The sequence below is a fragment of the Coregonus lavaretus genome (genome assembly GCF_964263955.1).
Source record: "Coregonus lavaretus genome assembly, chromosome: 32".
NCBI classification, from domain to species: Eukaryota; Metazoa; Chordata; class Actinopteri; order Salmoniformes; family Salmonidae; genus Coregonus; species Coregonus lavaretus.
Window position 1 is genome coordinate 2,428,653 of NC_140019.1, and position 22,280 is coordinate 2,450,932.

The 22,280-nt window shown below is 42.4% G+C and overlaps 1 protein-coding gene across 2 annotated transcripts in view; it reads left to right on the forward strand.

Moving 5' to 3' along the window:
• The window catches only part of LOC311107515 (glypican-4-like), a 96,714-nt gene that overhangs the window by 67,393 nt on the left and 7,041 nt on the right, over positions 1–22,280 (forward strand). For both annotated transcript variants that reach the window (XM_084150015.1, XM_084150014.1), the window contains exon 3: positions 19,333–19,730. In XM_084150015.1, the coding sequence (XP_084006141.1) occupies positions 19,333–19,730 (398 nt within the window). The remainder of the gene's footprint in view (positions 1–19,332; positions 19,731–22,280) is intronic.

The following is a 22,280-nucleotide window of genomic DNA, read 5'->3' on the forward strand; positions in this document are numbered from 1 at the left end:
CATTCTTCCAGGCCCTCTTTGTCTAACAAGATTCTTGCTGACAGGATCTACATTCAGATTCTCACACAAACATACACACATATAGGCTAAGGGTCTATACTGCCTCATACGTCCTTAGTGTTTCCCTACACACTATGCTCTCTCTCCTGTAACCTTTCACCTACATTTTACTTAACCAATGGCTGAGCAGCAGGCACATTTTTTTGAAGGGAGTGTGTGTGTGCTGCTCCACGGCTTAGCTGTTGGCTGACTGCTGGCTGTATGTCATAAACCGTTTTTTAATGACGAAGCAAGATGCCTGTGTAATGCTGCTTTCATACTAAAGGCCTTAGCTTCAGCCTGAGAAACCCGCTCAACTCTAATCGATCTTTAAAAAGTACCAGAAGTTACAACTAGAAGGGAGTTTTGTGCTACCTCCTGATACTCTATTCCCCAGTAGCATATACATCTTTGCCAGGGAGAATCGATTGGGTGTGAAGTAGTGGTACTCGGTACAAGTTATCGTTACTCATTGTGTATCTTTTATTACTTTTTATTATTACGCGTTTTACTTTTCTATTATTTTTCTATTTTCTTTCTCTCTGCATTGTTGGGAAGGGCCCGTAAGTAAGCATTTCACTGTTACATGCTGACTAGACCGGACACGCGCATGAGTCTGCCATTGCGCGCATGTTGATTTTGGCCATCCACGCCAGACGCGATCAGGACATGTTGGTTGAAATATCAAAACGAACTCTGAACCAAGTATATTCATTTGGGGACAGGGGGGTGAGGCAGTGCAGGATAACATTTTGTTTTAATCTCTGTCAGTGGAGCTTGGTGCCCTCTCCCCTGCCTTTGTGTGGGGTGTGTGACCATGCTGGGAGGTAAATGGAAGGGCTGCAGTGTTTCCGGTATCCTTGGCGACACAGTAGGGATTTGGAGCGAGCGAGGGGGTTCGTGGGAGAGGGGTGCTGTATAATTTTTTTGGGGGTGATGAATATTCCTCAGTAGGTTGTTGTTTCCTGTCTCTACTGAAGAGAGCCTTCTGAAGGAACTGACGAATTGAAAGCATTGGAGTGAGAGAGAGAGATGTGGGAATGGAGGGGGGTACAGGTCCCTATATGGAAGGGGAGGGAGAGGAGGGGTGGGCAGTAATGCTATTGAAAGAGGAGCAGGGAGAAAGGAAAACGAATGGAATGTGTCAACTGAAAATGCCATTGGTGGTCAGCGGCTTGATGTGGAGAGACGTTTCTGTTGAATGGCCGAGTGTTCTCTGCTCTCCGTCTCGCCCTCTGTCTCGCTCTCTCTGTCTCGCTCTCTCTGTCTCGCTCTCTCTGTCTCGCTCTCTCTCCCTCGCTCCGTCTCCCTCGCTCCGTCTCTCCCTCGCGCCGTCTCTCCCTCTCTCCGTCTCTCCCTCGCTCCGTCTCTCCCTCGCTCCGTCTCTCTCTCGCTCCGTCTCTCTCTCGCTCCGTCTCTCCCTCGCTCCGTCTCTCCCTCGCTCCGTCTCTCCCTCGCCCCGTCTCTCCCTCGCCCCGTCTCTCCCTCGCCCCGTCTCTCCCTCGCCCCGTCTCTCCCTCGCTCCGTCTCTCCCTCGCCCCGTCTCTCCCTCGCCCCGTCTCTCCCTCGCTCAGTCTCTCCCTCGCCCCGTCTCTCCCTCGCCCCGTCTCTCCCTCGCCCCGTCTCTCCCTCGCCCCGTCTCTCCCTCGCTCCGTCTCTCCCTCGCTCCGTCTCTCCCTCGCCCCGTCTCTCCCTCGCCCCGTCTCTCCCTCGCTCCGTCTCTCCCTCGCTCCGTCTCTCCCTCGCCTCGTCTCTCCCTCGCCCCGTCTCTCCCTCGCTCCGTCTCTCCCTCTCTCCGTCTCTCCTTCGTGCCGTCTCTCCTTCGCTCCGTCTCTCCCTCGCTCCGTCTCTCCCTCGCTCCGTCTCTCCCTCGCATCGTCTCTCCCTCGCTCCGTCTCTCCCTCGCCTCGTCTCTCCCTCGCCCCGTCTCTCCCTCGCTCCGTCTCTCCCTCGCTCCGTCTCTCCCTCGCTCCGTCTCTCCCTCGCTCCGTCTCTCCCTCGCTCCGTCTCTCCCTCGCTCCGTCTCTCCCTCGCCCCGTCTCTCCCTCGCTCCGTCTCTCCTTCGCGCCGTCTCTCCCTCGCTCTGCATCTCTCTCTCCCTCTGCCACTCTCTCTCTCCCTCTGCCACTCTCTTGCTCTGCCTCTCTCTGCCTCAAAGAAAATCTAACTCCACCTCTCATCCCCCCTCACTCTTTTACTCTTCTCACTCAATTTCCAACCGTTTCTCTTCCCATGCAGTTTTTTTTCCTGAGTGATTTTATGTACTACTGCTGGTTGTGTGTAGACCTACTAAATCTGTCTCTCTGTCTAATGACACGCCGCCAAAAACATTGAGGACACTTTCAATCTGGTTGTGGAAATGTACACTACGATGTTAGTGTCTCTGAGAATCAGATGAGAGGGAAACATTGAAAGAACCTCTGGTTAACGTACAGTATATTCTTTATTTTGATTTATAACGTTTTCAGTCTAATATTATGCAGTGTACGGAACTGGGATTGATGTATGCTTCACGTGCCTTCAGAAAGTATTCATACCCCTTGACTTACTCCACATTTTGTTGTTACAGCTTGAATTCAAAATAGCTTAAATTGATTTTTCTCTCACCCATCTACACACAATACCCCATAATGACAGTGAAAACATGTTTTTAGACATTTTTGCACATTTATTGAAAATGAAATACAGAAATATTCAATTTACATAAGTACATTTACATTTTAGAATCACCTTCGGCAGAAATTACAGCTGTGAGTCAGTCGTCTTGGGTATGTCTCTATCAACTTTGCACATCTGGATTTGGGGATTTCCTCCCATTCTTCATTGCAGATTTTCTCAAGCTCTGTTAAGTTAGATGGGGAGTGGTGGTGAACAGCAATCTTCAAGTCTTTCCACAGATTTTCAATGGGATTCAAGTGTGGGCTTTGGCTGGGCAACTCAAGGACTTTCACATTCTTGTTCTGAAGCCATTCCAGCGTTGCTTTGGCTGTATGCTTGGGGTCATTGTCCTGTTAGAACGTACATTTTTGCCCCAGTCTCTCAGTCCCTGCTGTTGAAAAGCATCCCCATAGCATGATGCTACCACCACCATACTTCATGGTAGGGATGGTGTTAGATGGGAAATGAGCTGTGCCTGGTGAGCTGTGCCCCGTCTCTCCCTCGCCCCGTCTCTCCCTCGCCCCGTCTCTCCCTCGCCCCGTCTCTCCCTCGCTCCGTCTCTCCCTCGCTCCGTCTCTCCCTCGCTCCGTCTCTCCCTCGCGCCGTCTCTCCCTCGCTCCGTCTCTCCCTCGCTCCGTCTCTCCCTCGCCTCGTCTCTCCCTCGCCCCGTCTCTCCCTCGCCCCGTCTCTCCCTCGCTCCGTCTCTCCCTCTCTCCGTCTCTCCTTCGTGCCGTCTCTCCTTCGCTCCGTCTCTCCCTCGCTCCGTCTCTCCCTCGCTCCGTCTCTCCCTCGCATCGTCTCTCCCTCGCTCCGTCTCTCCCTCGCCTCGTCTCTCCCTCGCCCCGTCTCTCCCTCGCTCCGTCTCTCCCTCGCTCCGTCTCTCCCTCGCTCCGTCTCCCTCGCTCCGTCTCTCCCTCGCTCCGTCTCTCCCTCGCTCCGTCTCTCCCTCGCCCCGTCTCTCCCTCGCTCCGTCTCTCCTTCGCGCCGTCTCTCCCTCGCTCTGCATCTCTCTCTCCCTCTGCCACTCTCTCTCTCCCTCTGCCACTCTCTTGCTCTGCCTCTCTCTGCCTCAAAGAAAATCTAACTCCACCTCTCATCCCCCCTCACTCTTTTACTCTTCTCACTCAATTTCCAACCGTTTCTCTTCCCATGCAGTTTTTTTTCCTGAGTGATTTTATGTACTACTGCTGGTTGTGTGTAGACCTACTAAATCTGTCTCTCTGTCTAATGACACGCCGCCAAAAACATTGAGGACACTTTCAATCTGGTTGTGGAAATGTACACTACGATGTTAGTGTCTCTGAGAATCAGATGAGAGGGAAACATTGAAAGAACCTCTGGTTAACGTACAGTATATTCTTTATTTTGATTTATAACGTTTTCAGTCTAATATTATGCAGTGTACGGAACTGGGATTGATGTATGCTTCACGTGCCTTCAGAAAGTATTCATACCCCTTGACTTACTCCACATTTTGTTGTTACAGCTTGAATTCAAAATAGCTTAAATTGATTTTTCTCTCACCCATCTACACACAATACCCCATAATGACAGTGAAAACATGTTTTTAGACATTTTTGCACATTTATTGAAAATGAAATACAGAAATATTCAATTTACATAAGTACATTTACATTTTAGAATCACCTTCGGCAGAAATTACAGCTGTGAGTCAGTCGTCTTGGGTATGTCTCTATCAACTTTGCACATCTGGATTTGGGGATTTCCTCCCATTCTTCATTGCAGATTTTCTCAAGCTCTGTTAAGTTAGATGGGGAGTGGTGGTGAACAGCAATCTTCAAGTCTTTCCACAGATTTTCAATGGGATTCAAGTGTGGGCTTTGGCTGGGCAACTCAAGGACTTTCACATTCTTGTTCTGAAGCCATTCCAGCGTTGCTTTGGCTGTATGCTTGGGGTCATTGTCCTGTTAGAACGTACATTTTTGCCCCAGTCTCTCAGTCCCTGCTGTTGAAAAGCATCCCCATAGCATGATGCTACCACCACCATACTTCATGGTAGGGATGGTGTTAGATGGGAAATGAGCTGTGCCTGGTTTTCTCCAGACATAGCGCTTTGCATTCAGGCCAAAGAGTTAAATTATTCGGAGTCTTTAATGTGCCTTTTTTGCATACTCCAGGTGTGCTGTCATGTGGTTTCCGTCTGGCCACTCTCCCATGAAGCCCTGATTGGTGAAGTGCTGTGGAGACTGTTGTCCAGCTGGCAGCCATTCTTCCATCTCAGCCAAGGAACTCTGTAGTTCTGTCATTGGGTTTTCGGTCACCTCCCTGACCCAGGTCCTTCTTGCCCGGTTGCTCAGTTTGGTCGGATGGCCAGCTCTAGGCAGAGTCTGGGAAGTTCCATATTTTTTCAATCTCCCAATGATGGAAACCACTGTGGTCTTGGAAATGTTCAAGACTTTAGAAATGGTTCTATGCCCTTCCCCAGATATATACTGCCTTCGGAAAAGATTCAGACCCCTTGACTTTTTCCACATTTTGTTAAGTTACAGGCTTATTCTAAAATGGATTAAATAAAAAAACGTCCTCAGCAATATACACACAATACCCCATAATGACAAAGCAAAAACAGGTTTTTAGAAATGTTTGCACATGTATTAAAAATAGAAAACAGATACCTTATTTACATAAATATTCAGTCACTTCGCTATGAAACTCGAAATTGAGCTCAGGTGCTTCCTGTTTCCATTGATCATCCTTGAGATGTTTCTACAACTTGATTGGAGTCCACCTGTGGTAAATTCAATGGATTGGACATGATTTGGAAAGGCACACACCTGTCTATATAAGGTCCCACAGTTGACAGTGCATGTCAGAGCAAAAACCAAGCCATGACGTCGAAGGCATTGTCCGAAGAGCTCCGAGACAGGATTGTGTTGAGGCACAGATCTGGAGAATGGTACCAAAAAATGTCGGCAACATTGAAGGTCCCCAAGAACACAGTGGCCTCCATAATTCTTAAATGGAAGAAGTTTGGAACCACCAAGACTCTTCCTAGAGCTGGCCACCCGGCCAAACTGAGCAGTCGGGGGAGAAGGGCCTTGGTCAGGGAGGTGACCAAGAACCCGATGGTCACTCTGACAGAGCTCTTGAGTTCCTCTGTGGAGATGGGAGAACCTTCCAGAAGGACAACCATCTCTGCAGCACTCCACCAATCAGGCCTTTATGGTAGAGTGGTCAGACGGCGGAAGCCAATTCTCAGTAAAAGGCACATGACAGCCCGCTTGGGAGTTTGCCAAAAGGCACCTAAAGACTCTCAGACCATGAGAAACAAGATTCTCTGGTCTGATGAAACTTAGATTGAATGCTTTGGCCTGAATGCCAAGCATCACGTCTGGAGGAAACCTGGCACCACCAGCATGGTGGTGGCAGCATCATGCTGTGTGGATGTTTTTCAGCAGCAGGGACTGGGAGACTAGTCAGGATCGAGGAAAAGATGAATGGACCAAAGTACAGGGAGATCCTTGATGAAAAACTGCTCCAGAGTGCTCTGGACCTCAGACTGGGCGAAGGTTCACCTTCCAAGCCAAGATGACAACGCAGGAGTGGCTTCGGGACACGTTTCTGAATGTCCTTGAGTGGCCCAGCCAGAGCCCGGACTTGAACCCCATCGAACATCTTTGGAGAGACCTGAAAGAAAGATGTGCAGCGATGCTCCCCATCCAACCTGACAGAGCTTGAGAGGATCTGCAAAGAAGAATGGGAGAAACTCCCCAAATATAGGTGTCAAGCTTGTAGCGTCATACCCAAGAAGACTCGAGGCTGTAGTCGCTGCCAAATGTGCTTCAACAAAGTATTGAGGAAAGGATCTGAATACTTATTCAAATGTCATATTTCCGTTTTTTAATAAATTAGCAAACATTTCTAAACCAGTTTTCGCTTTGTCATTATGGGGTATTGTGTGTTGAGGGTGTGCCGGTCTTGACACCTTAATACTGCCATAAATTAGAGATAGGATAATCTATCTCTGGCCCTATAGTATGGTGAAAGGAATGTCCTTTGTTTCAGAGACTTTTGCCGCCCAAAAACTTCAACGTCCAACAATGAACATTGGGACAATATATTTCAACATCCAAACGTTTGGAATGATGAGTAATGGAATATGGAAAATGAATGTCGATTTTGTGATGTCATAACAAATTGTATAAAGGCATTAGAACGAAAACAGTGTGACTTGAAGAGCTTTAACACTGTGTATATCAAGTTTACATCCTTTACATTGTGTAGAAAATATCAAGGAGGAAGACAATGTTTTTGTGAAAATTGGAATGTGATTTTGGACGAATTAAACTGGTGGAGCAATGGACATTAGACTAGTGGTAATGTGTCCTTAGGTCTGGAGTCCAAATTTGAGATTTTTGGTTCCAACCGCCGTGTCTTTGTGAGACGCAGAGTAGGTGAACGGATAATCTCTGCATGTGTGGCTCCCACCGTGAAGCATGGAGGAGGAGGTGTGATGGTGTGGGGGTGCTTTGCTGGTGACACTGTCTGTGATTTATTTAGAATTCAAGGGACACTTAAACAGCATGGCTACCACAGCATTCTGCAGCGATACGCCATCCCTTCTGTTTTGCGCTTAGTGTGACTATCATTTGTTTTTCAACAGGACAATGACACAACACACCTCCCAGGCTGTGTAAGGGCTATTTGACCAAGAAGGAGAGTGATGGAGTACTGCATCAGATGACCTGGCCTCCACAATCCCCCTACCTCAACCAAATTGAGATGGTTTTGGATGAGTTGGACCGCAGAGTGAAGGAAAAGCAGCCAACAAGTGCTAAGCATATGTGGGAACTCCTTCAAGACTGTTGGAAAATCATTCCAAGTGAAGCTGGTTGAGAGAATGCCAAGAGTGTGGAAAGCTGTCGTCAATGCAAAGGGTGGCTACTTTGAAGAATCTAAAATATAAACTATATTTTGATTTGTTTAACTTTTTTGGTTACTACATGGTTCCATATATGTTATGTCATAGTTCTGATGTCTTTACTATTATTCTACAATGTAGAAAATACTAAAAATAAAGAAAAACCATGGAATGAGTAGGTGTGTCCAAACCTTTGACTGGTACTGAATGTAAATTTAATATTTCTGTATTTCATTTGATACATTTGCTAAAATATCTATTAACATGTGTTCACTTCATCATTATGGGGTATTGTGTGCACATGGGTGAGATTTTGCATTTAATTAATCCATTTTGAATTCAGGCTGTAATACAACTAAATGTGGAATATGTCAAGGGGTATGAATACTTTCTGAAGGCACTGAATGTATGTTTTTTTTTTAAGACTAACAGATCTTATTAGAATACGTACATAGTTTGATCCTCTTTGGCCCAGACAGAATAAATATGGTATTGACATAAGCGTATATAAAATCTGCCCCCCGTCCACATGTTTTGGAAGCACTCCATTATGCCGCAAATACAATTACATGAATAACAAGTCACTTTAATAATAATAACCTCTCTATATTAATATTCTATTAGATCACAAATATAGCTGTTATGTTGAGTTTCTGGTATCGAGAAGTTCAGGATGAAAGAATATACATGAACAATTATATGGAGAGTTGATACAAAGTATTTAATAGACACGGTACCAGGTTCGTTTAACAAATGGCACCTGATGTTCTAGCAGTGTCTGAATCCTGGCTTAGGAAGGCCACCAAAAATTCAGAAATGTCCATCCCCAACTACAACATTTTCTGTCTAGATAGAACTGCCAAAGGGGGTGGAGTTGCAATCTACTGTAGAGATAGCCTGCAGGCTATCATACTATCCAGGTCTGTGCCCAAACAGTTTGAGCTTCTACTTCTAAAAATCCACCTTTACAGAAATAAGTCTCTCACTGTTGCCGCTTGCTACAGACCCCCCTCAGCCCCCAGCTGTGCCCTGGACAGCATATGTGAATTGATTGCCCCCCATTTATCCTCAGAGTTCGTACTGCTTGGTGACCTAAATTGGGATAGGCTTAACACCCCAGCCATCCTACAATCCAAACTAGATGCCCTCAATCTCACACAAATTATCAACGAACCTACCAGGTACAACCCTAAATCCGTAAACATGGGTACCCTCATGGATATCATCCTGACTAACTTACCCTCTAAATACACCTCCGCTGTCTTCAACCAGGATCTCAGCGATCACTGCCTTATTGCCTGCGTCCGTAACGGGTCCGCGATCAAACGACCACCCCTCATCACTGTCAAACGCTCCCTAAAACACTTTAGCGAGCAGGCCTTCCTAATTGACCTGGCCCAGGTATCCTGGATGGATATAGATCTAATTCCGTCAGTAGATGATGCCTGGTTGTTCTTTAAAAGTAATTTCCTCTCAATCTTAAATAAACATTACCCATTCAAAAAATACAGAACTAAGAACAGATATAGCCCCTGGTTCTCCTCAGACTTGACTGCCCTTGACCAGCACAAAAACATCCTGTGGCGTACTGCATTAGCATCAAATAGCCCCTGCGATATGCAACTTTTCAGGGAAGTTAGGAACCAATATACACAAGCAGTTAGGAAAGCAAAAGCTAACTTTTTCAAACAGAAATTTGCACCCTGTAGCACTAACTCCAAAAAGTTTTGGGACACTGTAAAGTCCATGGAGAATAAGAGCACTTTCTCCCAGCTGCCCACTGCACTGAGGCTAGGAAACACTATCACCACCGATAAATCTACAATAATCAAGAACTCAACAAGCATTTTGCTACGGCTGGCCATGCTTTCCACCTGGCTACCACTACCCCGGCCACCAGCTCTGCACCCTCCGCTGCAACTTGCCCATACCCCCCCCCGCTTCTCCTTCACACAAATTCAGACAGCTGATGTTCTGAAAGAGCTGCAAAATCTGGACCCCACAGATAATCTAGCATCTGGGCTAGACAATCTGGACCCTTTCTTTCTAAAACTAGCCGCCGAAATTGTCGCAACCCCTATTACTAGCCTGTTCAACCTCTCTTTCATAACGTCTGAGATCCCCAGAGATTGGAAAGCTGCCGCGGTCATCCCCCTCTTCAAATGGGGTGACACTCTAGATCCAAACTGTTACATACCTATATCCATCCTGCCCTGCCTTTCGAAAGTTTTTGAAAGCCAAGTTAACAAACAGATCACCGACCATTTCGAATCCCGGTTTCCGAGCTGGTCATGGGTGCACCTCAGCCACGCTCAAGGTCCTAAACGATATTATAACCGCAATCGATAATAGACAGTACTGTGCAGCCGTCTTCATCGACCTGGCCAAGGCTTTTGACTCTGTCAACCACCGCATTCTTATTGGCAGACTAAATAGCCTTGGTTTCTCAAATGACTGCCTCGCCTGGTTCACCAACTACTTCTCAGATAGAGTCAATGTGTCAAATCGGAGGGCCTGTTGTCTGGACCTATGGCAGTCTCTATGGGCGTGCCACAGGGTTCAAATCTTGGGCCGACTCTTTTCTCCGTGTATATCAATGATGTCGCTCTTGCTGCTGGTGACTCTCAGATCCACCTCTACGCAGACGACACCATTTTGTATACATCTGGCCCTTCATTGGACAATGTGTTAACAAACCTCCAAACGAGCTTCAATGCCATACAACACTCCTTCAGCTCTTAAACACTAGTAAAACTAAATGCATGCTCTTCAATCGAACGCTGCTGGCACCCGCCCACCCGACTAGAATCACTACTCTCGACGGGTTTGACCTAGAGTATGTGGACAATTACAAATACCTAGGTGTCTGGTTAGACTGTAAACTCTCCTTCCAGACTCACATTAAGCATCTCCAATCCAAAGTTAAATCTAGAATCGGCTTCCTATTTCCCAACAAAGCCTCCTTCGCTCATGCTGCCAAACATGCCCTCGTAAAACTGACTATCCTACTGATCCTTGACTTCGGCGATGTCATTTACAAAATAGCCTCCAACACTCTACTCAGCAAATTGGATGTAGTCTATCACAGTGCCATCTGTTTTGTCACCAAAGCCCCATATACTACCCACCACTGTGACCTGTACGCTCTTGTTGGCTGGTCCTCACTACATATTTGTCGCCAAACCCACTGGCTCCAGGCCATCTATAAATCACTGCTAGGCAAATTCCCGCCTTATCTTAGCTCATTGGTCACCATAGCAACACCCACCCGTAGTATGTGCTCCAGCAGGTATCTCACTGGTCATCCCCAAAGCCAACACCTCCTTTGGCCGCCATTGCTGCCAATGACTGGAACGAATTGCAAAAATCTCTGAAGCTGGAGACTCTTATCTCCCTCACTAACTTTAAGCATCAGTTGTCAGAGCACCTTACCGATCACTGCACCTGTACACAGCCCATCTGAAATTAGCCCACCCAACTACCTCATCCCCATATTGTTATTTATTTTGCTCATTTGCACCCCAGTATCTCTATTTGCACATCATCTCTTGCACATCTATCATTCAAGTGTTAATACTAATTGTAATTATTTTGCACTATAGCCTATTTATTGCCTTACCTCCATAACTTGCTACATTTGCACACACTGTATATATATTTTCTGTTGTATTTTTGACTTTATGTTTTGTTTTACCCCATATGTAACTCGCACTGCTTTGCTTTATCTTGGCCAGGTCGCAGTTGTAAATGAGAACTTGTTCTCAACTGGCTTACCTGGTTAAATAAAGGTGAAATAAAAAAATTTAAAAATAAAAATGCATTATTTCCAAATATACCCATCCTCTTAGACATGTTACCAAGAAAAACATACATAGAAATACATTCTTAACATCATGACATCCTCCACACGAATACAATGATACATGACACTTTCTAAGTTACATGGAGATTATAATATCTTCAGAAGAATATATCTCAATAAAAATATCATCAGTCTTCTTCATCCATGTTCATTCAGAGGAACCCCAAGCGTTTCTCTGGTTATTTGGGGCGCTATCTGATCGAAGAGGTAGTCTTGTTTCCACATTTCCACTCCTGTCTTTCTCTAATATATATTGATGGCAAGTATGTACAACATGCATCTCCCCTATAATCGCATACATCCCCCTTTATCTACTGTCATAGCATCCAATGCTATGCGATTATCACTTGTGTATTGTTCAATGAGTGACCTCTCAGACCCAATTGCTTGAAAATCCAATACTTTTAATAGGTATAATATTCAACTCTTTTCAACCATGACTCTGTTCTGATAATATGCCTGAGGAGAGATGCACAGGATAACACTCTGGTTTCAGTCCCTATTAAATCAGTACAGCCTTGGACTATTTAGGATTGAGGAATTCAACCAAAAGTCAGATCAGATGAAAATAGCATAAACATTCATATGTCTCAAATACCAAAACCCCATGATAGGAACCAATTAAGTTATTGCCTAGCAACAGAGATATGTACCACTCTAAACAACCAGATCAATACCACCCAATACTTTAAATGTATATAGTGACTAATATGTGAATACGGTAACTTAATAACCAACATGTTCATGATCAGTCACAATCCTCACATTAACTTACATGTTTCAAACATTAAGATTCAAAATGTCTACTCGAAATACATCATATATGTGTATCCTAAGACATTACCATAATGTATCGCTGTTTTAACCATAATATCTAAATAAGACAGTTATCTCAATTGTACAAGCAATACCCTTCATGCTAAAAATAGTTATACTAATGATTTACTTAAATCACTCAGTCATCTTATGAATTATAACCAAAACCGAATTACTTATCTCAACCAAATTTAGAATGACAATTCTTAGTGATTACATTGGTCCTATCATTCAAAATTAAAACCCTCAACTTTAGCACCCATTACAACTGTCAGAATGTGCACTTATATTAACATACAGTATAAATATCCATAATTCTATTATGACCTTCCACATTCTGAGAATAAATACAGATCATCCTCTCAATTCATTCCTAGTACTATTAATTTAGCGGTGTGTGTATATACCTCCTACCCAAATTAGCAAATTTAGATACATCCCCCAAAAAATTATTACCACAGCTAACCAACCTCTTCCTTCCCCGGCACTTAAATCTTCTGGTGTCTCTTCATTATGTTCTTCAGACAGCTTCATAGTTCAAAATGACTTGCTCATGACAATGTCCCAACTGAAATGTCTCATCGAGTCACCACCATCTCTACAACCTCATTGTGTCTTGTCCATTTGCCAATCAATATACAGTGGGGGGAAAAAGTATTTAGTCAGCCACCAATTGTGCAAGTTCTCCCACTTAAAAAGATGAGAGAGGCCTGTAATTTTCATCATAGGTACACGTCAACTATGACAGACAAAATGAGATTTTTTTTCTCCAGAAAATCATATTGTAGGATTTTTTATGAATGTATTTGCAAATTATGGTAGAAAATAAGTATTTGGTCAATAACAAAAGTTTCTCAATACTTTGTTATATACCCTTTGTTGGCAATGACACAGGTCAAACGTTTTCTGTAAGTCTTCACAAGGTTTTCACACACTTGCTGGTATTTTGGCCCATTCCTCCATGCAGATCTCTAGAGCAGTGATGTTTTGGGGCTGTCGCTGGGCAACACAGACTTTCAACTCCCTCCAAAGATTTTCTATGGGGTTGAGATCTGGAGACTGGCTAGGCCACTCCAGGACCTTGAAATGCTTCTTACGAAGCCACTCCTTCGTTGCCCGGGCGGTGTGTTTGGGATCATTGTCATGCTGAAAGACCCAGCCACGTTTCATCTTCAATGCCCTTGCTGATGGAAGGAGGTTTTCACTCAAAATCTCACAATACATGGCCCCATTCATTCTTTCCTTTACACGGATCAGTCGTCCTGGTCCCTTTGCAGAAAAACAGCCCCAAAGCATGATGTTTCCACCCCCATGCTTCACAGTAGGTATGGTGTTCTTTGGATGCAACTCAGCATTCTTTGTCCTCCAAACACGACGAGTTGAGTTTTTACCAAAAAGTTATATTTTGGTTTCATCTGACCATATGACATTCTCCCAATCCTCTTCTGGATCATCCAAATGCACTCTAGCAAACTTCAGACGGGCCTGGACATGTACTGGCTTAAGCAGGGGGACACGTCTGGCACTGCATGATTTGAGTCCCTGGCGGCGTAGTGTGTTACTGATGGTAGGCTTTGTTACTTTGGTCCCAGCTCTCTGCAGGTCATTCACTAGGTCCCCCCGTGTGGTTCTGGGATTTTTGCTCACCGTTCTTGTGATCATTTTGACCCCACGGGGTGAGATCTTGAGTGGAGCCCCAGATCGAGGGAGATTATCAGTGGTCTTGTATGTCTTCCATTTCCTAATAATTGCTCCCACAGTTGATTTCTTCAAACCAAGCTGCTTACCTATTGCAGATTCAGTCTTCCCAGCCTGTTGCAGGTCTACAATTTTGTTTCTGGTGTCCTTTGACAGCTCTTTGGTCTTGGCCATAGTGGAGTTTGGAGTGTGACTGTTTGAGGTTGTGGACAGGTGTCTTTTATACTGATAACAAGTTCAAACAGGTGCCATTAATACAGGTAACGAGTGGAGGACAGAGGAGCCTCTTAAAGAAGAAGTTACAGGTCTGTGAGAGCCAGAAATCTTGCTTGTTTGTAGGTGACCAAATACTTATTTTCCACCATAATTAGCAAATAAATTCATTAAAAATCCTACAATGTGATTTTTTTTTTAAATCACGTGTTTACCCAAAACTCACTCAGAGAACAAAAACATCCGAAAATTCTGTGTGTGCCCTTTAAGACTTAACATATTTGACCCGTTAAAACCCCCTAAAATGAAAATAACACTCTATATAACAATTATTTTATGTGGGTTGTGTGTGGTTATTTGAGAAACCCTATTGGAATACAACAAACAAAAATGGCCAGACCTTATTTAATTCGGTAGCTCCCTCTTAAGACCTAATTATAAGAATGCCAGATTTTACTCACTGCTCCACCTAGCCCACAGACTTTTGAAACATCCCAATGAGAGATAAGGAAATCCCCATTTTCCTCGAAGAGAAAGTATACATTTCATTAACATTCAATTATAATCAGCAATCCAAAAATATTAATTTCACACAAAACATGATGCAGATATACCCTGTCCTACCTCACATCAATAATTTCATCAATCTAATCTCTCATAACTACTCCAGAAGAAGATTACATACAATCTCTCAAAATATGAAAAGCACTCGAGGTTCTTTGAGTTTACAAGAAGTATTTTTTAAATGATTACTCTTTATACCTCATTCTTTTTAAGTCTCACAATGATTATCACCTCCAAAATCAGCTTAATTTTATCCCATATCAAATCATCATGGTATCGTTGCTGGATGACTTACCCCTTAGATTGTTCCTGTCACCCCTCTAAACGTACTATTTGAGACATTCACAAATATAATCACTTACTACGCGTAAAGAATCAATGATATTCCAAGTGTCTATTAAAAAGTTGTTTGAGACCATCTCCTACGCCTTCCTTAACATACCACGTTTCATTGAGTTGACTACACCTTCTCTCTAAACCTATAAACCCTTTTTGGTAATGTAATCATCTCCACTTGTTGCATTGATGTTTTAAAATAACAACCTATTGTTTAAAAACTTCAGAACTTACAAAAATGTTTACTACTTCATCAGCCTAATAGTAAAAACGACCTCCCATTGTTCAACGTACCAGAAACAGATTATCGTTTTAAGAATTAAACTTTCTGCGAAACTCACTGGTGTTTAAACAAACTATAAAATGTAATAATAATAATTAGAAATTGTCAAAGAACATTCTATATTCAACTATCTAGATATGTGCTTCACATTACCCTCTGCGTCCTTTACATCCCGATATAGCACAACTAGCACGACTCTCTTTCACCCGTTTATTAAATCATGGCATTAGTAAAGTATATCCACAAACCACTACTACCTAATAACATATTTTCATTGACCTTACTATAAATAATTATTTTAATACCAGTCTACTCAAACAATCCAATGCAACATGTCTCATCTCCCAATTAACCTACTTTCCTTTTAACTCAGAAAACCCTCTACAATCTCTATTATCCTCTACCTCTCTTTCCATCTAATGGTACTTTAGCATGTTACAAATTATTTTTAAGTTATAGTCAAAACAAACTAAAACCTCTATTCACAGGGATGCAACTTTAATTACTATGTTATCCTATCCGCCATGGTTTGGTAAAACAATCTCTTTCGTATAATCTTATCAATTGAACCAGTGATTCAGGTCAACAGCATCAATGTAACAGTTTTGCTTCCTTCTCTACATGGGCTTGAACCAGGGACCCTCTGCACACATCGACAACAGTCACCCTCGAAGCACCGTTACCCATCGCTCCACAAAAGCCGCGGAACTACTTCAAGGTCGCAGAGCAAGTTACGTCACCAATCTAAACGCTACTAGTTAACACCACTAACTAGCTAGCTATATCCCACTGGTAACACTCACCCCCCTTTGACCTCCTCCTTTTCTGCAGCAACCATTGATCCCAATACACCAAACTTAACCCATATGTGCCTTACAGCCCACTCGAGTTCAGCGAGCCCCAGTCGCTAACACCGCAGACAAAAACATGGAAACTCTTCTATTCTTACTAGTAGACAAAATTAAAACCCATTCTCAAACAGCGTTCTGCGTTTACCTCTATCATTGGTTTAAAACTAACTTGACAACTTTAACAATCGATTGCTGCAGTAGCTTCATGTTTGGTTCAATTAATCTGTTACAATATTGTGTCAGTAATATTTCTGTAGTGACCTCAGCTACAAGTTCCTATATTCCTCATAATGTTATCTTTTATACTCTTCTCCCTTCCAACACTGCTTCATAATCCCTGGTGTTTTGTTAATACTCTTTTTATTCTCTTTGTCCCCTTGCTTCACTTTCCATGAAGATAAGACATTCACTTCTCTGTGCATCGTCCCTATACTATTATTATTCCCTTTATCAACGAAGATAATACCAATCCGCCATTACTAGAAGTCAGCAGATCTGGGTAACTGTCCTTCCCAAGTAGGCAACAAATAACAAACTGAACACTTGCTGTAGTTGACAAGCATATATTGAATTGATATCCATATTATCAATATCCAATTTATTGATAGACATTACGCCACCATTCTCAATCGTTTAATCTAGCACACCATTATGCAACCCCCCAAAAAATGACTACCTCGAAATCGTCTCATATTCCTATTAAATTATGGTCATTCAATTTGAACCAAGCACGCTGATCAATCTTTCATTCTACATCACCAAACCAAATACTTTGTAGTATCTGTCTAAGCAACACATACCAACAGTAGAATTACACTCAGAAACCCAGATTTGTTTACTCTATGCCATTGCCCCAATGCTATTGAAATGATGCAGAAAACCCTAAATTGGCTTTGTACTAGGTTATAAATTACGTCTATAAATTCCAGTCCTTATGGGCAGTTTATTCCTTAAACCTTATCTCTATCACATGATCCATAAACGGCACCAACTCCGAAAACTTGTATTTATCGTTTCCCACCCCTGACGTACGTCTACGTTTTGGGGTTAACATATTGTATACTAATAATCTTCCAATTATTACTTTATCAAATATCGAGTAATCGCTTAAACACATCATTATATTTTCATATATTCACATAATCCACCTAGAACGTTAGAACTCCTAGGTACTCACAACAAACAATCCCTTCGTGTTTTTAACGATTCTCAATCGACACTAATCAACTTCTACAAACATACTCCCAGCGGAACCAAAAAACAGACTGTAGTTTCCAGGACACTGCCCTGCCTGTCATGGGATCCTCCCAGAAAATACAGACTTTTCCGCTACTCTCTAAAACAGCATCACAATCTCCATACCACTCATTAATATTCTATGACCTAATTCTGTTATATATCGAAACTTCTTATCCAAACTTATATCAAATTATCATATCCATTTCTATAACTTATTATGCATCCTTCAGATTCTAATTACTTTCTGCTCTTTGTTCATAAGATAGCCCATGTTGTTCCATTCAATTACTTAACTTCGTTAGCTGACTTTTTCTCCTTATTAATTATATTTCCTTGTCATCGTGCACTCATTAAATCGCATGCTTTATATGCCTCTTTCATGTAATCTAAATCCCATTTTGTGTTGCTTACGACGATATTGTCAGTGATATATTTTCGCACTATCTGTAACTTATCCCTTTTAAAAAACACCTTCTTGAGGATACTCATCATCTGTCCATGCTGATACATCACTGAGAAATTGTTCCCCATAGAAAAATCCTAATTTACTTAACATTCATTCGCGCATTGTCTGATTTTCAATACTTTTAAAAGAGACTTGATTTGTCTGTAATAATTTCGTCATTTCCTTTCTCTCTCCGAGGTAAATGAAGCTCTGATTTACTCTTAATGGTGACTGTTTTTCCAGATACCGGTCTGCTAAGCTGGCCATCCATTACTTCAATTAGTTCATGCAATGTTAGTAAGCACATACTTGAATCAAATCCCCAACTTGATCTTTATTAAAATTTTGTTTGCCTATTTTGTCATTGGTGCCATGATTCAACACGCTCAATTGTATCTGCTCTCATTCTTTACGCAGTATGAGTTATTGTTCTCTCCCTCTTTCCTGACCGTTTTGAGTAACTTCACAAAGGATTAATTTTCTCAGAGGGCTTTTAAAACACGGTTGAGGCCTTGAACCTCTTCACATCTGTCTCTTTATTCTGTTTCCTTGAGGACTTGAACCGATGAACAATGTTTATTATTTCGTCACAGGACTTGAACCTATGAACAATGTTTATTCTTTCATCACAGGACTTGAACCTATGCCCAATCTTGTTCAACCCATTCTCCTTCTCCTCTGTTGTTTTTAGTCATTACTCTGAACAAACCCTTCTTAGAATCAAAGCACCATGTTATTGTCTAATTTGATCATTCTCCTTACATCCCTTCTACACAACTCAACACCACTCATCGTCCCCCTTTAAAAATATTGAATTTTAAACATTCGTTACAGCTCAGCTTTACCACAGATAAGCAGAATTTGACAATAAAAAAATAAATAAAGTCTGCTTACCTGTTAGTTCGGCTGTAAACTGCATCCTGTTCGTTCAGGCGCCAATCTGTTATGATGGGTTTCTGGTATCGAGAAGTTCAGGATGAAAGAATATACTTAAACAATTATATGGAGAGTTGATACAAAGTATTTAATAGACACGGTACCAGGTTTGTTTAACAAACGGCACATGCTTTGCCTCTTGTCATCCGAACTCTGGACAAAGGAAATCTCTGTTTATATACTTCATGTTACACGTTTCTTCAACAACATCAGGTAACCATCAGTGGGCACTCCCCACTCTGATGATACCAGCTTGTACCCAAGTCAGTATATTCTATCTATCAATCATTCTAAGATAAACCCCAGTAAGCTCCCTCGACATACTGGAATCCCTGGCATTCAGACTCTTTGGCACCAAGAGTCACCTATCTAATAGATTTAAGCTTGTTCCCACAACACTATGAAAAGACAACAATAGGCTACCATTACAAAACTCTGATGTTGATATTAAAAGTTTTAGCTATGCGCTATCATCGTACTTACACTTTCTCTTCTCTTTCCCGTCTGCAGAGTTTTTCCGTGAGTTGCTGGACAACGCGGAACACTCGCTCAACGACATGTTCGTGCGCACGTACGGCCTGATGTACGTGCATAATGCCGAGCTATTCAAGCACTTCTTCCAGGAGCTGAAGCGCTACTACATGTCGGGCAGCGGGGCGGTCAACCTGGACTCCATGCTGTCTGATTTCTGGGAAGACCTCCTGGAGAGGATGTTCCAATTGGTCAACGTCCAGTACGAGTTCAGTGACGCCTACATGGAGTGCGTCAGCCGCCACACCGAGCAACTGAAACCGTTTGGTGACGTGCCGCGCAAGCTCCGCCTCCAGCTGACACGGGCCTTTGTTGCGGCACGCACCTTCACCCGCGGACTGGCTCTCATGCCCGAGGTGGTCAACAAAGTCTCCACGGTAAGTGGAAGAGTAGGGTTGCAAAACTACTGGTAATTTACCAAAGATAGAAATGTTTCGTAATTTTGGTAATTAACCGGTAATCTATGGCAATCTATGTAACTCTGGGAATGTATACTTGAATTTTTTTTTTTTTTAAGTATTCATATATAGTATTACTTTTTTATTAATCCACAAGTTTATTGTGGATAGAGCATATGGTTCAAGAAAAAGCCTAATTAAAGAAAAAAGCATCTAATCAACAATGCCATTATTTTCAATTAATCCTGCAACTCTTCCAATGATTGACTTTTTTCACAACTTCCACCGGTTTGGCAACAAAACATTGACAACAAAATATTGACATGGTAATTTAAAAAAAAATATATATATATATATATATAAATTATATTTAATGCTGAAACCCTCATATCATTAATATGATATTCACTAAGTTGACGGGTTATATTTAGGATAATGTTCTACAGTTTTGTCATTCTATTTTGTATTTTAAAACCATCTTTTAAAATATATTTTCCATGTGATAAGGCCACACGGAGGGCGAGAGATAATTAGACTCCTGTGGTAATCTGAAGTACCCATACGGTCACTAGATGTCATGTGATACAATTCCATAACATTCTTGAAAGTTACCAAAATTCTGGTAGTTTACTGGTAAACTTTGAAAGTTACCAGTAATTTACCCTTCCTTTGCAACCCTAAGAAAGAGAGAGATGTTGATGCATAGAATTACATATAGAACATTATATTAGTTGAATTATAGATTTGGTGGCCAATTAACCATTTCTTTGTGGATTTTGATATGTGCTTGGGGTTATTGTCTTGCTGGAAGATCCACTTGCGGCCAAGTTTCAGCCTCCTAGCAGAGGCAACCAAGTTGACCTGAACAAGGGCCCCAGGACCAGTGGAAGCAAAATAGCCCCATAACATCAAAGATCCACCACCATATTTTACAGTAGGTAGGGGGTTCTTTTTTGCTCATGCTTTCTCATTTAGACGCAAAGCCCACCACTGGTGTGCATGGTCAAATAACTATATTTTAATGTGATCCAACCAATGTAAATGCCTGGAGTTTGCTAAATGACATTGGCACTTGGATTTGAACTATTGCTTTGGTCAGATGACATGAAAATAGATCAAAATAGCCCCATAACATCAAAGATGGATTCTTTTCTGCTCATGCATTCTCATTTAGACGCAAAACCCACCACTGGTGTGCGTGGTCAAATAACTCTATTTTCATGTGATCCACCTGGAGTTTGCTAAACGGCATTGGCACTTACATTTTAGTCATTTAGCAGACGCTCTTATCCAGAGCGACTTACAGTTAGTGAATACATATATATATATATATATCTTTTTTTTTTACTGGCCCCCCGTGGGAAACGAACCCACAACCCTGGAGTTGCAAACGCCATGCTCTATCAACTGAGCTACATCCCTGCCGGCCATTACCTCCCCTACCCTGGACGACGCTGGGCCAATTGTGCGCCGCCCATGAGTCTCCCGGTCGCGGCCGGCTGCGACAGAGCCTGGATTCGAACCAGGATCTCTAGTGGCACAGTTAGCACTGCGATGCAGTGCCTTAGACCACTGCGCCACTCAGGAGTACGGAGCACTTGGATTTGAACCGTTGCTTTGGTCAGATGACATGAAAATAGAGCTCTTTGGCCATGGACACAAGTGGTGGGTTTGGCGTTGAAATGAGAATACATAAGCAGAACTGCATACCTACTGTAAAATATGGTTGGTGATCTTTGATGTTATGGGACTATTTTGCTTCCACTGGTCCTGGGGCCCTTGTTAAGGTCAACGTCATCATTAACTTTACCCAGTACCAGGAAATGTTTGCCAAAAATCTGGTTGCCTCTGCCAGGAAACTGAAACTTGTCCGCAAATAGATCTTCCAGCAAGACAATAACCCTAAGCATACATCAAAATCCACAAAGAAATGATTAATTGACCACAAAATCAACATTTTGCAATGGCCATCTCAGTCTCTGGACTTAAAACCCATTGAAAACCTGTGGTTTGAATTGAAGAGGACAGTCCATAAGAGCAGACAAAGGATATCAAGGATCTGGAAAGATTCTGTATGGAGGAATGGTCTAAGATCCCTCCCAATGTGTTCTCCAACTCATAAAACGTTTTAGAAAAAGGCTCAGTGCCGTTATCCTCGCAAGGTGAGGTATTGTAAACAGGGGTGTCAATCATTTTGACCCCTACCCTTTTGAGATTTTTGTTTATTACTTGTTAAACCAAATCTCTTTCTATGAGCAATTGTATTAGTATAAAATAATATAATATAATTCCCCCCAAAATTTGAGCATAGTATTGACATTTATTTTATACAGTCATTTTTGGTTATATTTATCAAAGGTGTCAATCATTTCGGACCGCACTGTATATAGTCTAAGTGTCTGTCTGAAATGCATTTGTATTTGTATTTACTATGGATCCCCATTAGCTACTCTTCCTGGCAGTTATACATTTTAAGGCAGTTATACATTTTAAAAACATTACAATACATTCATAACAGATTTCACAACA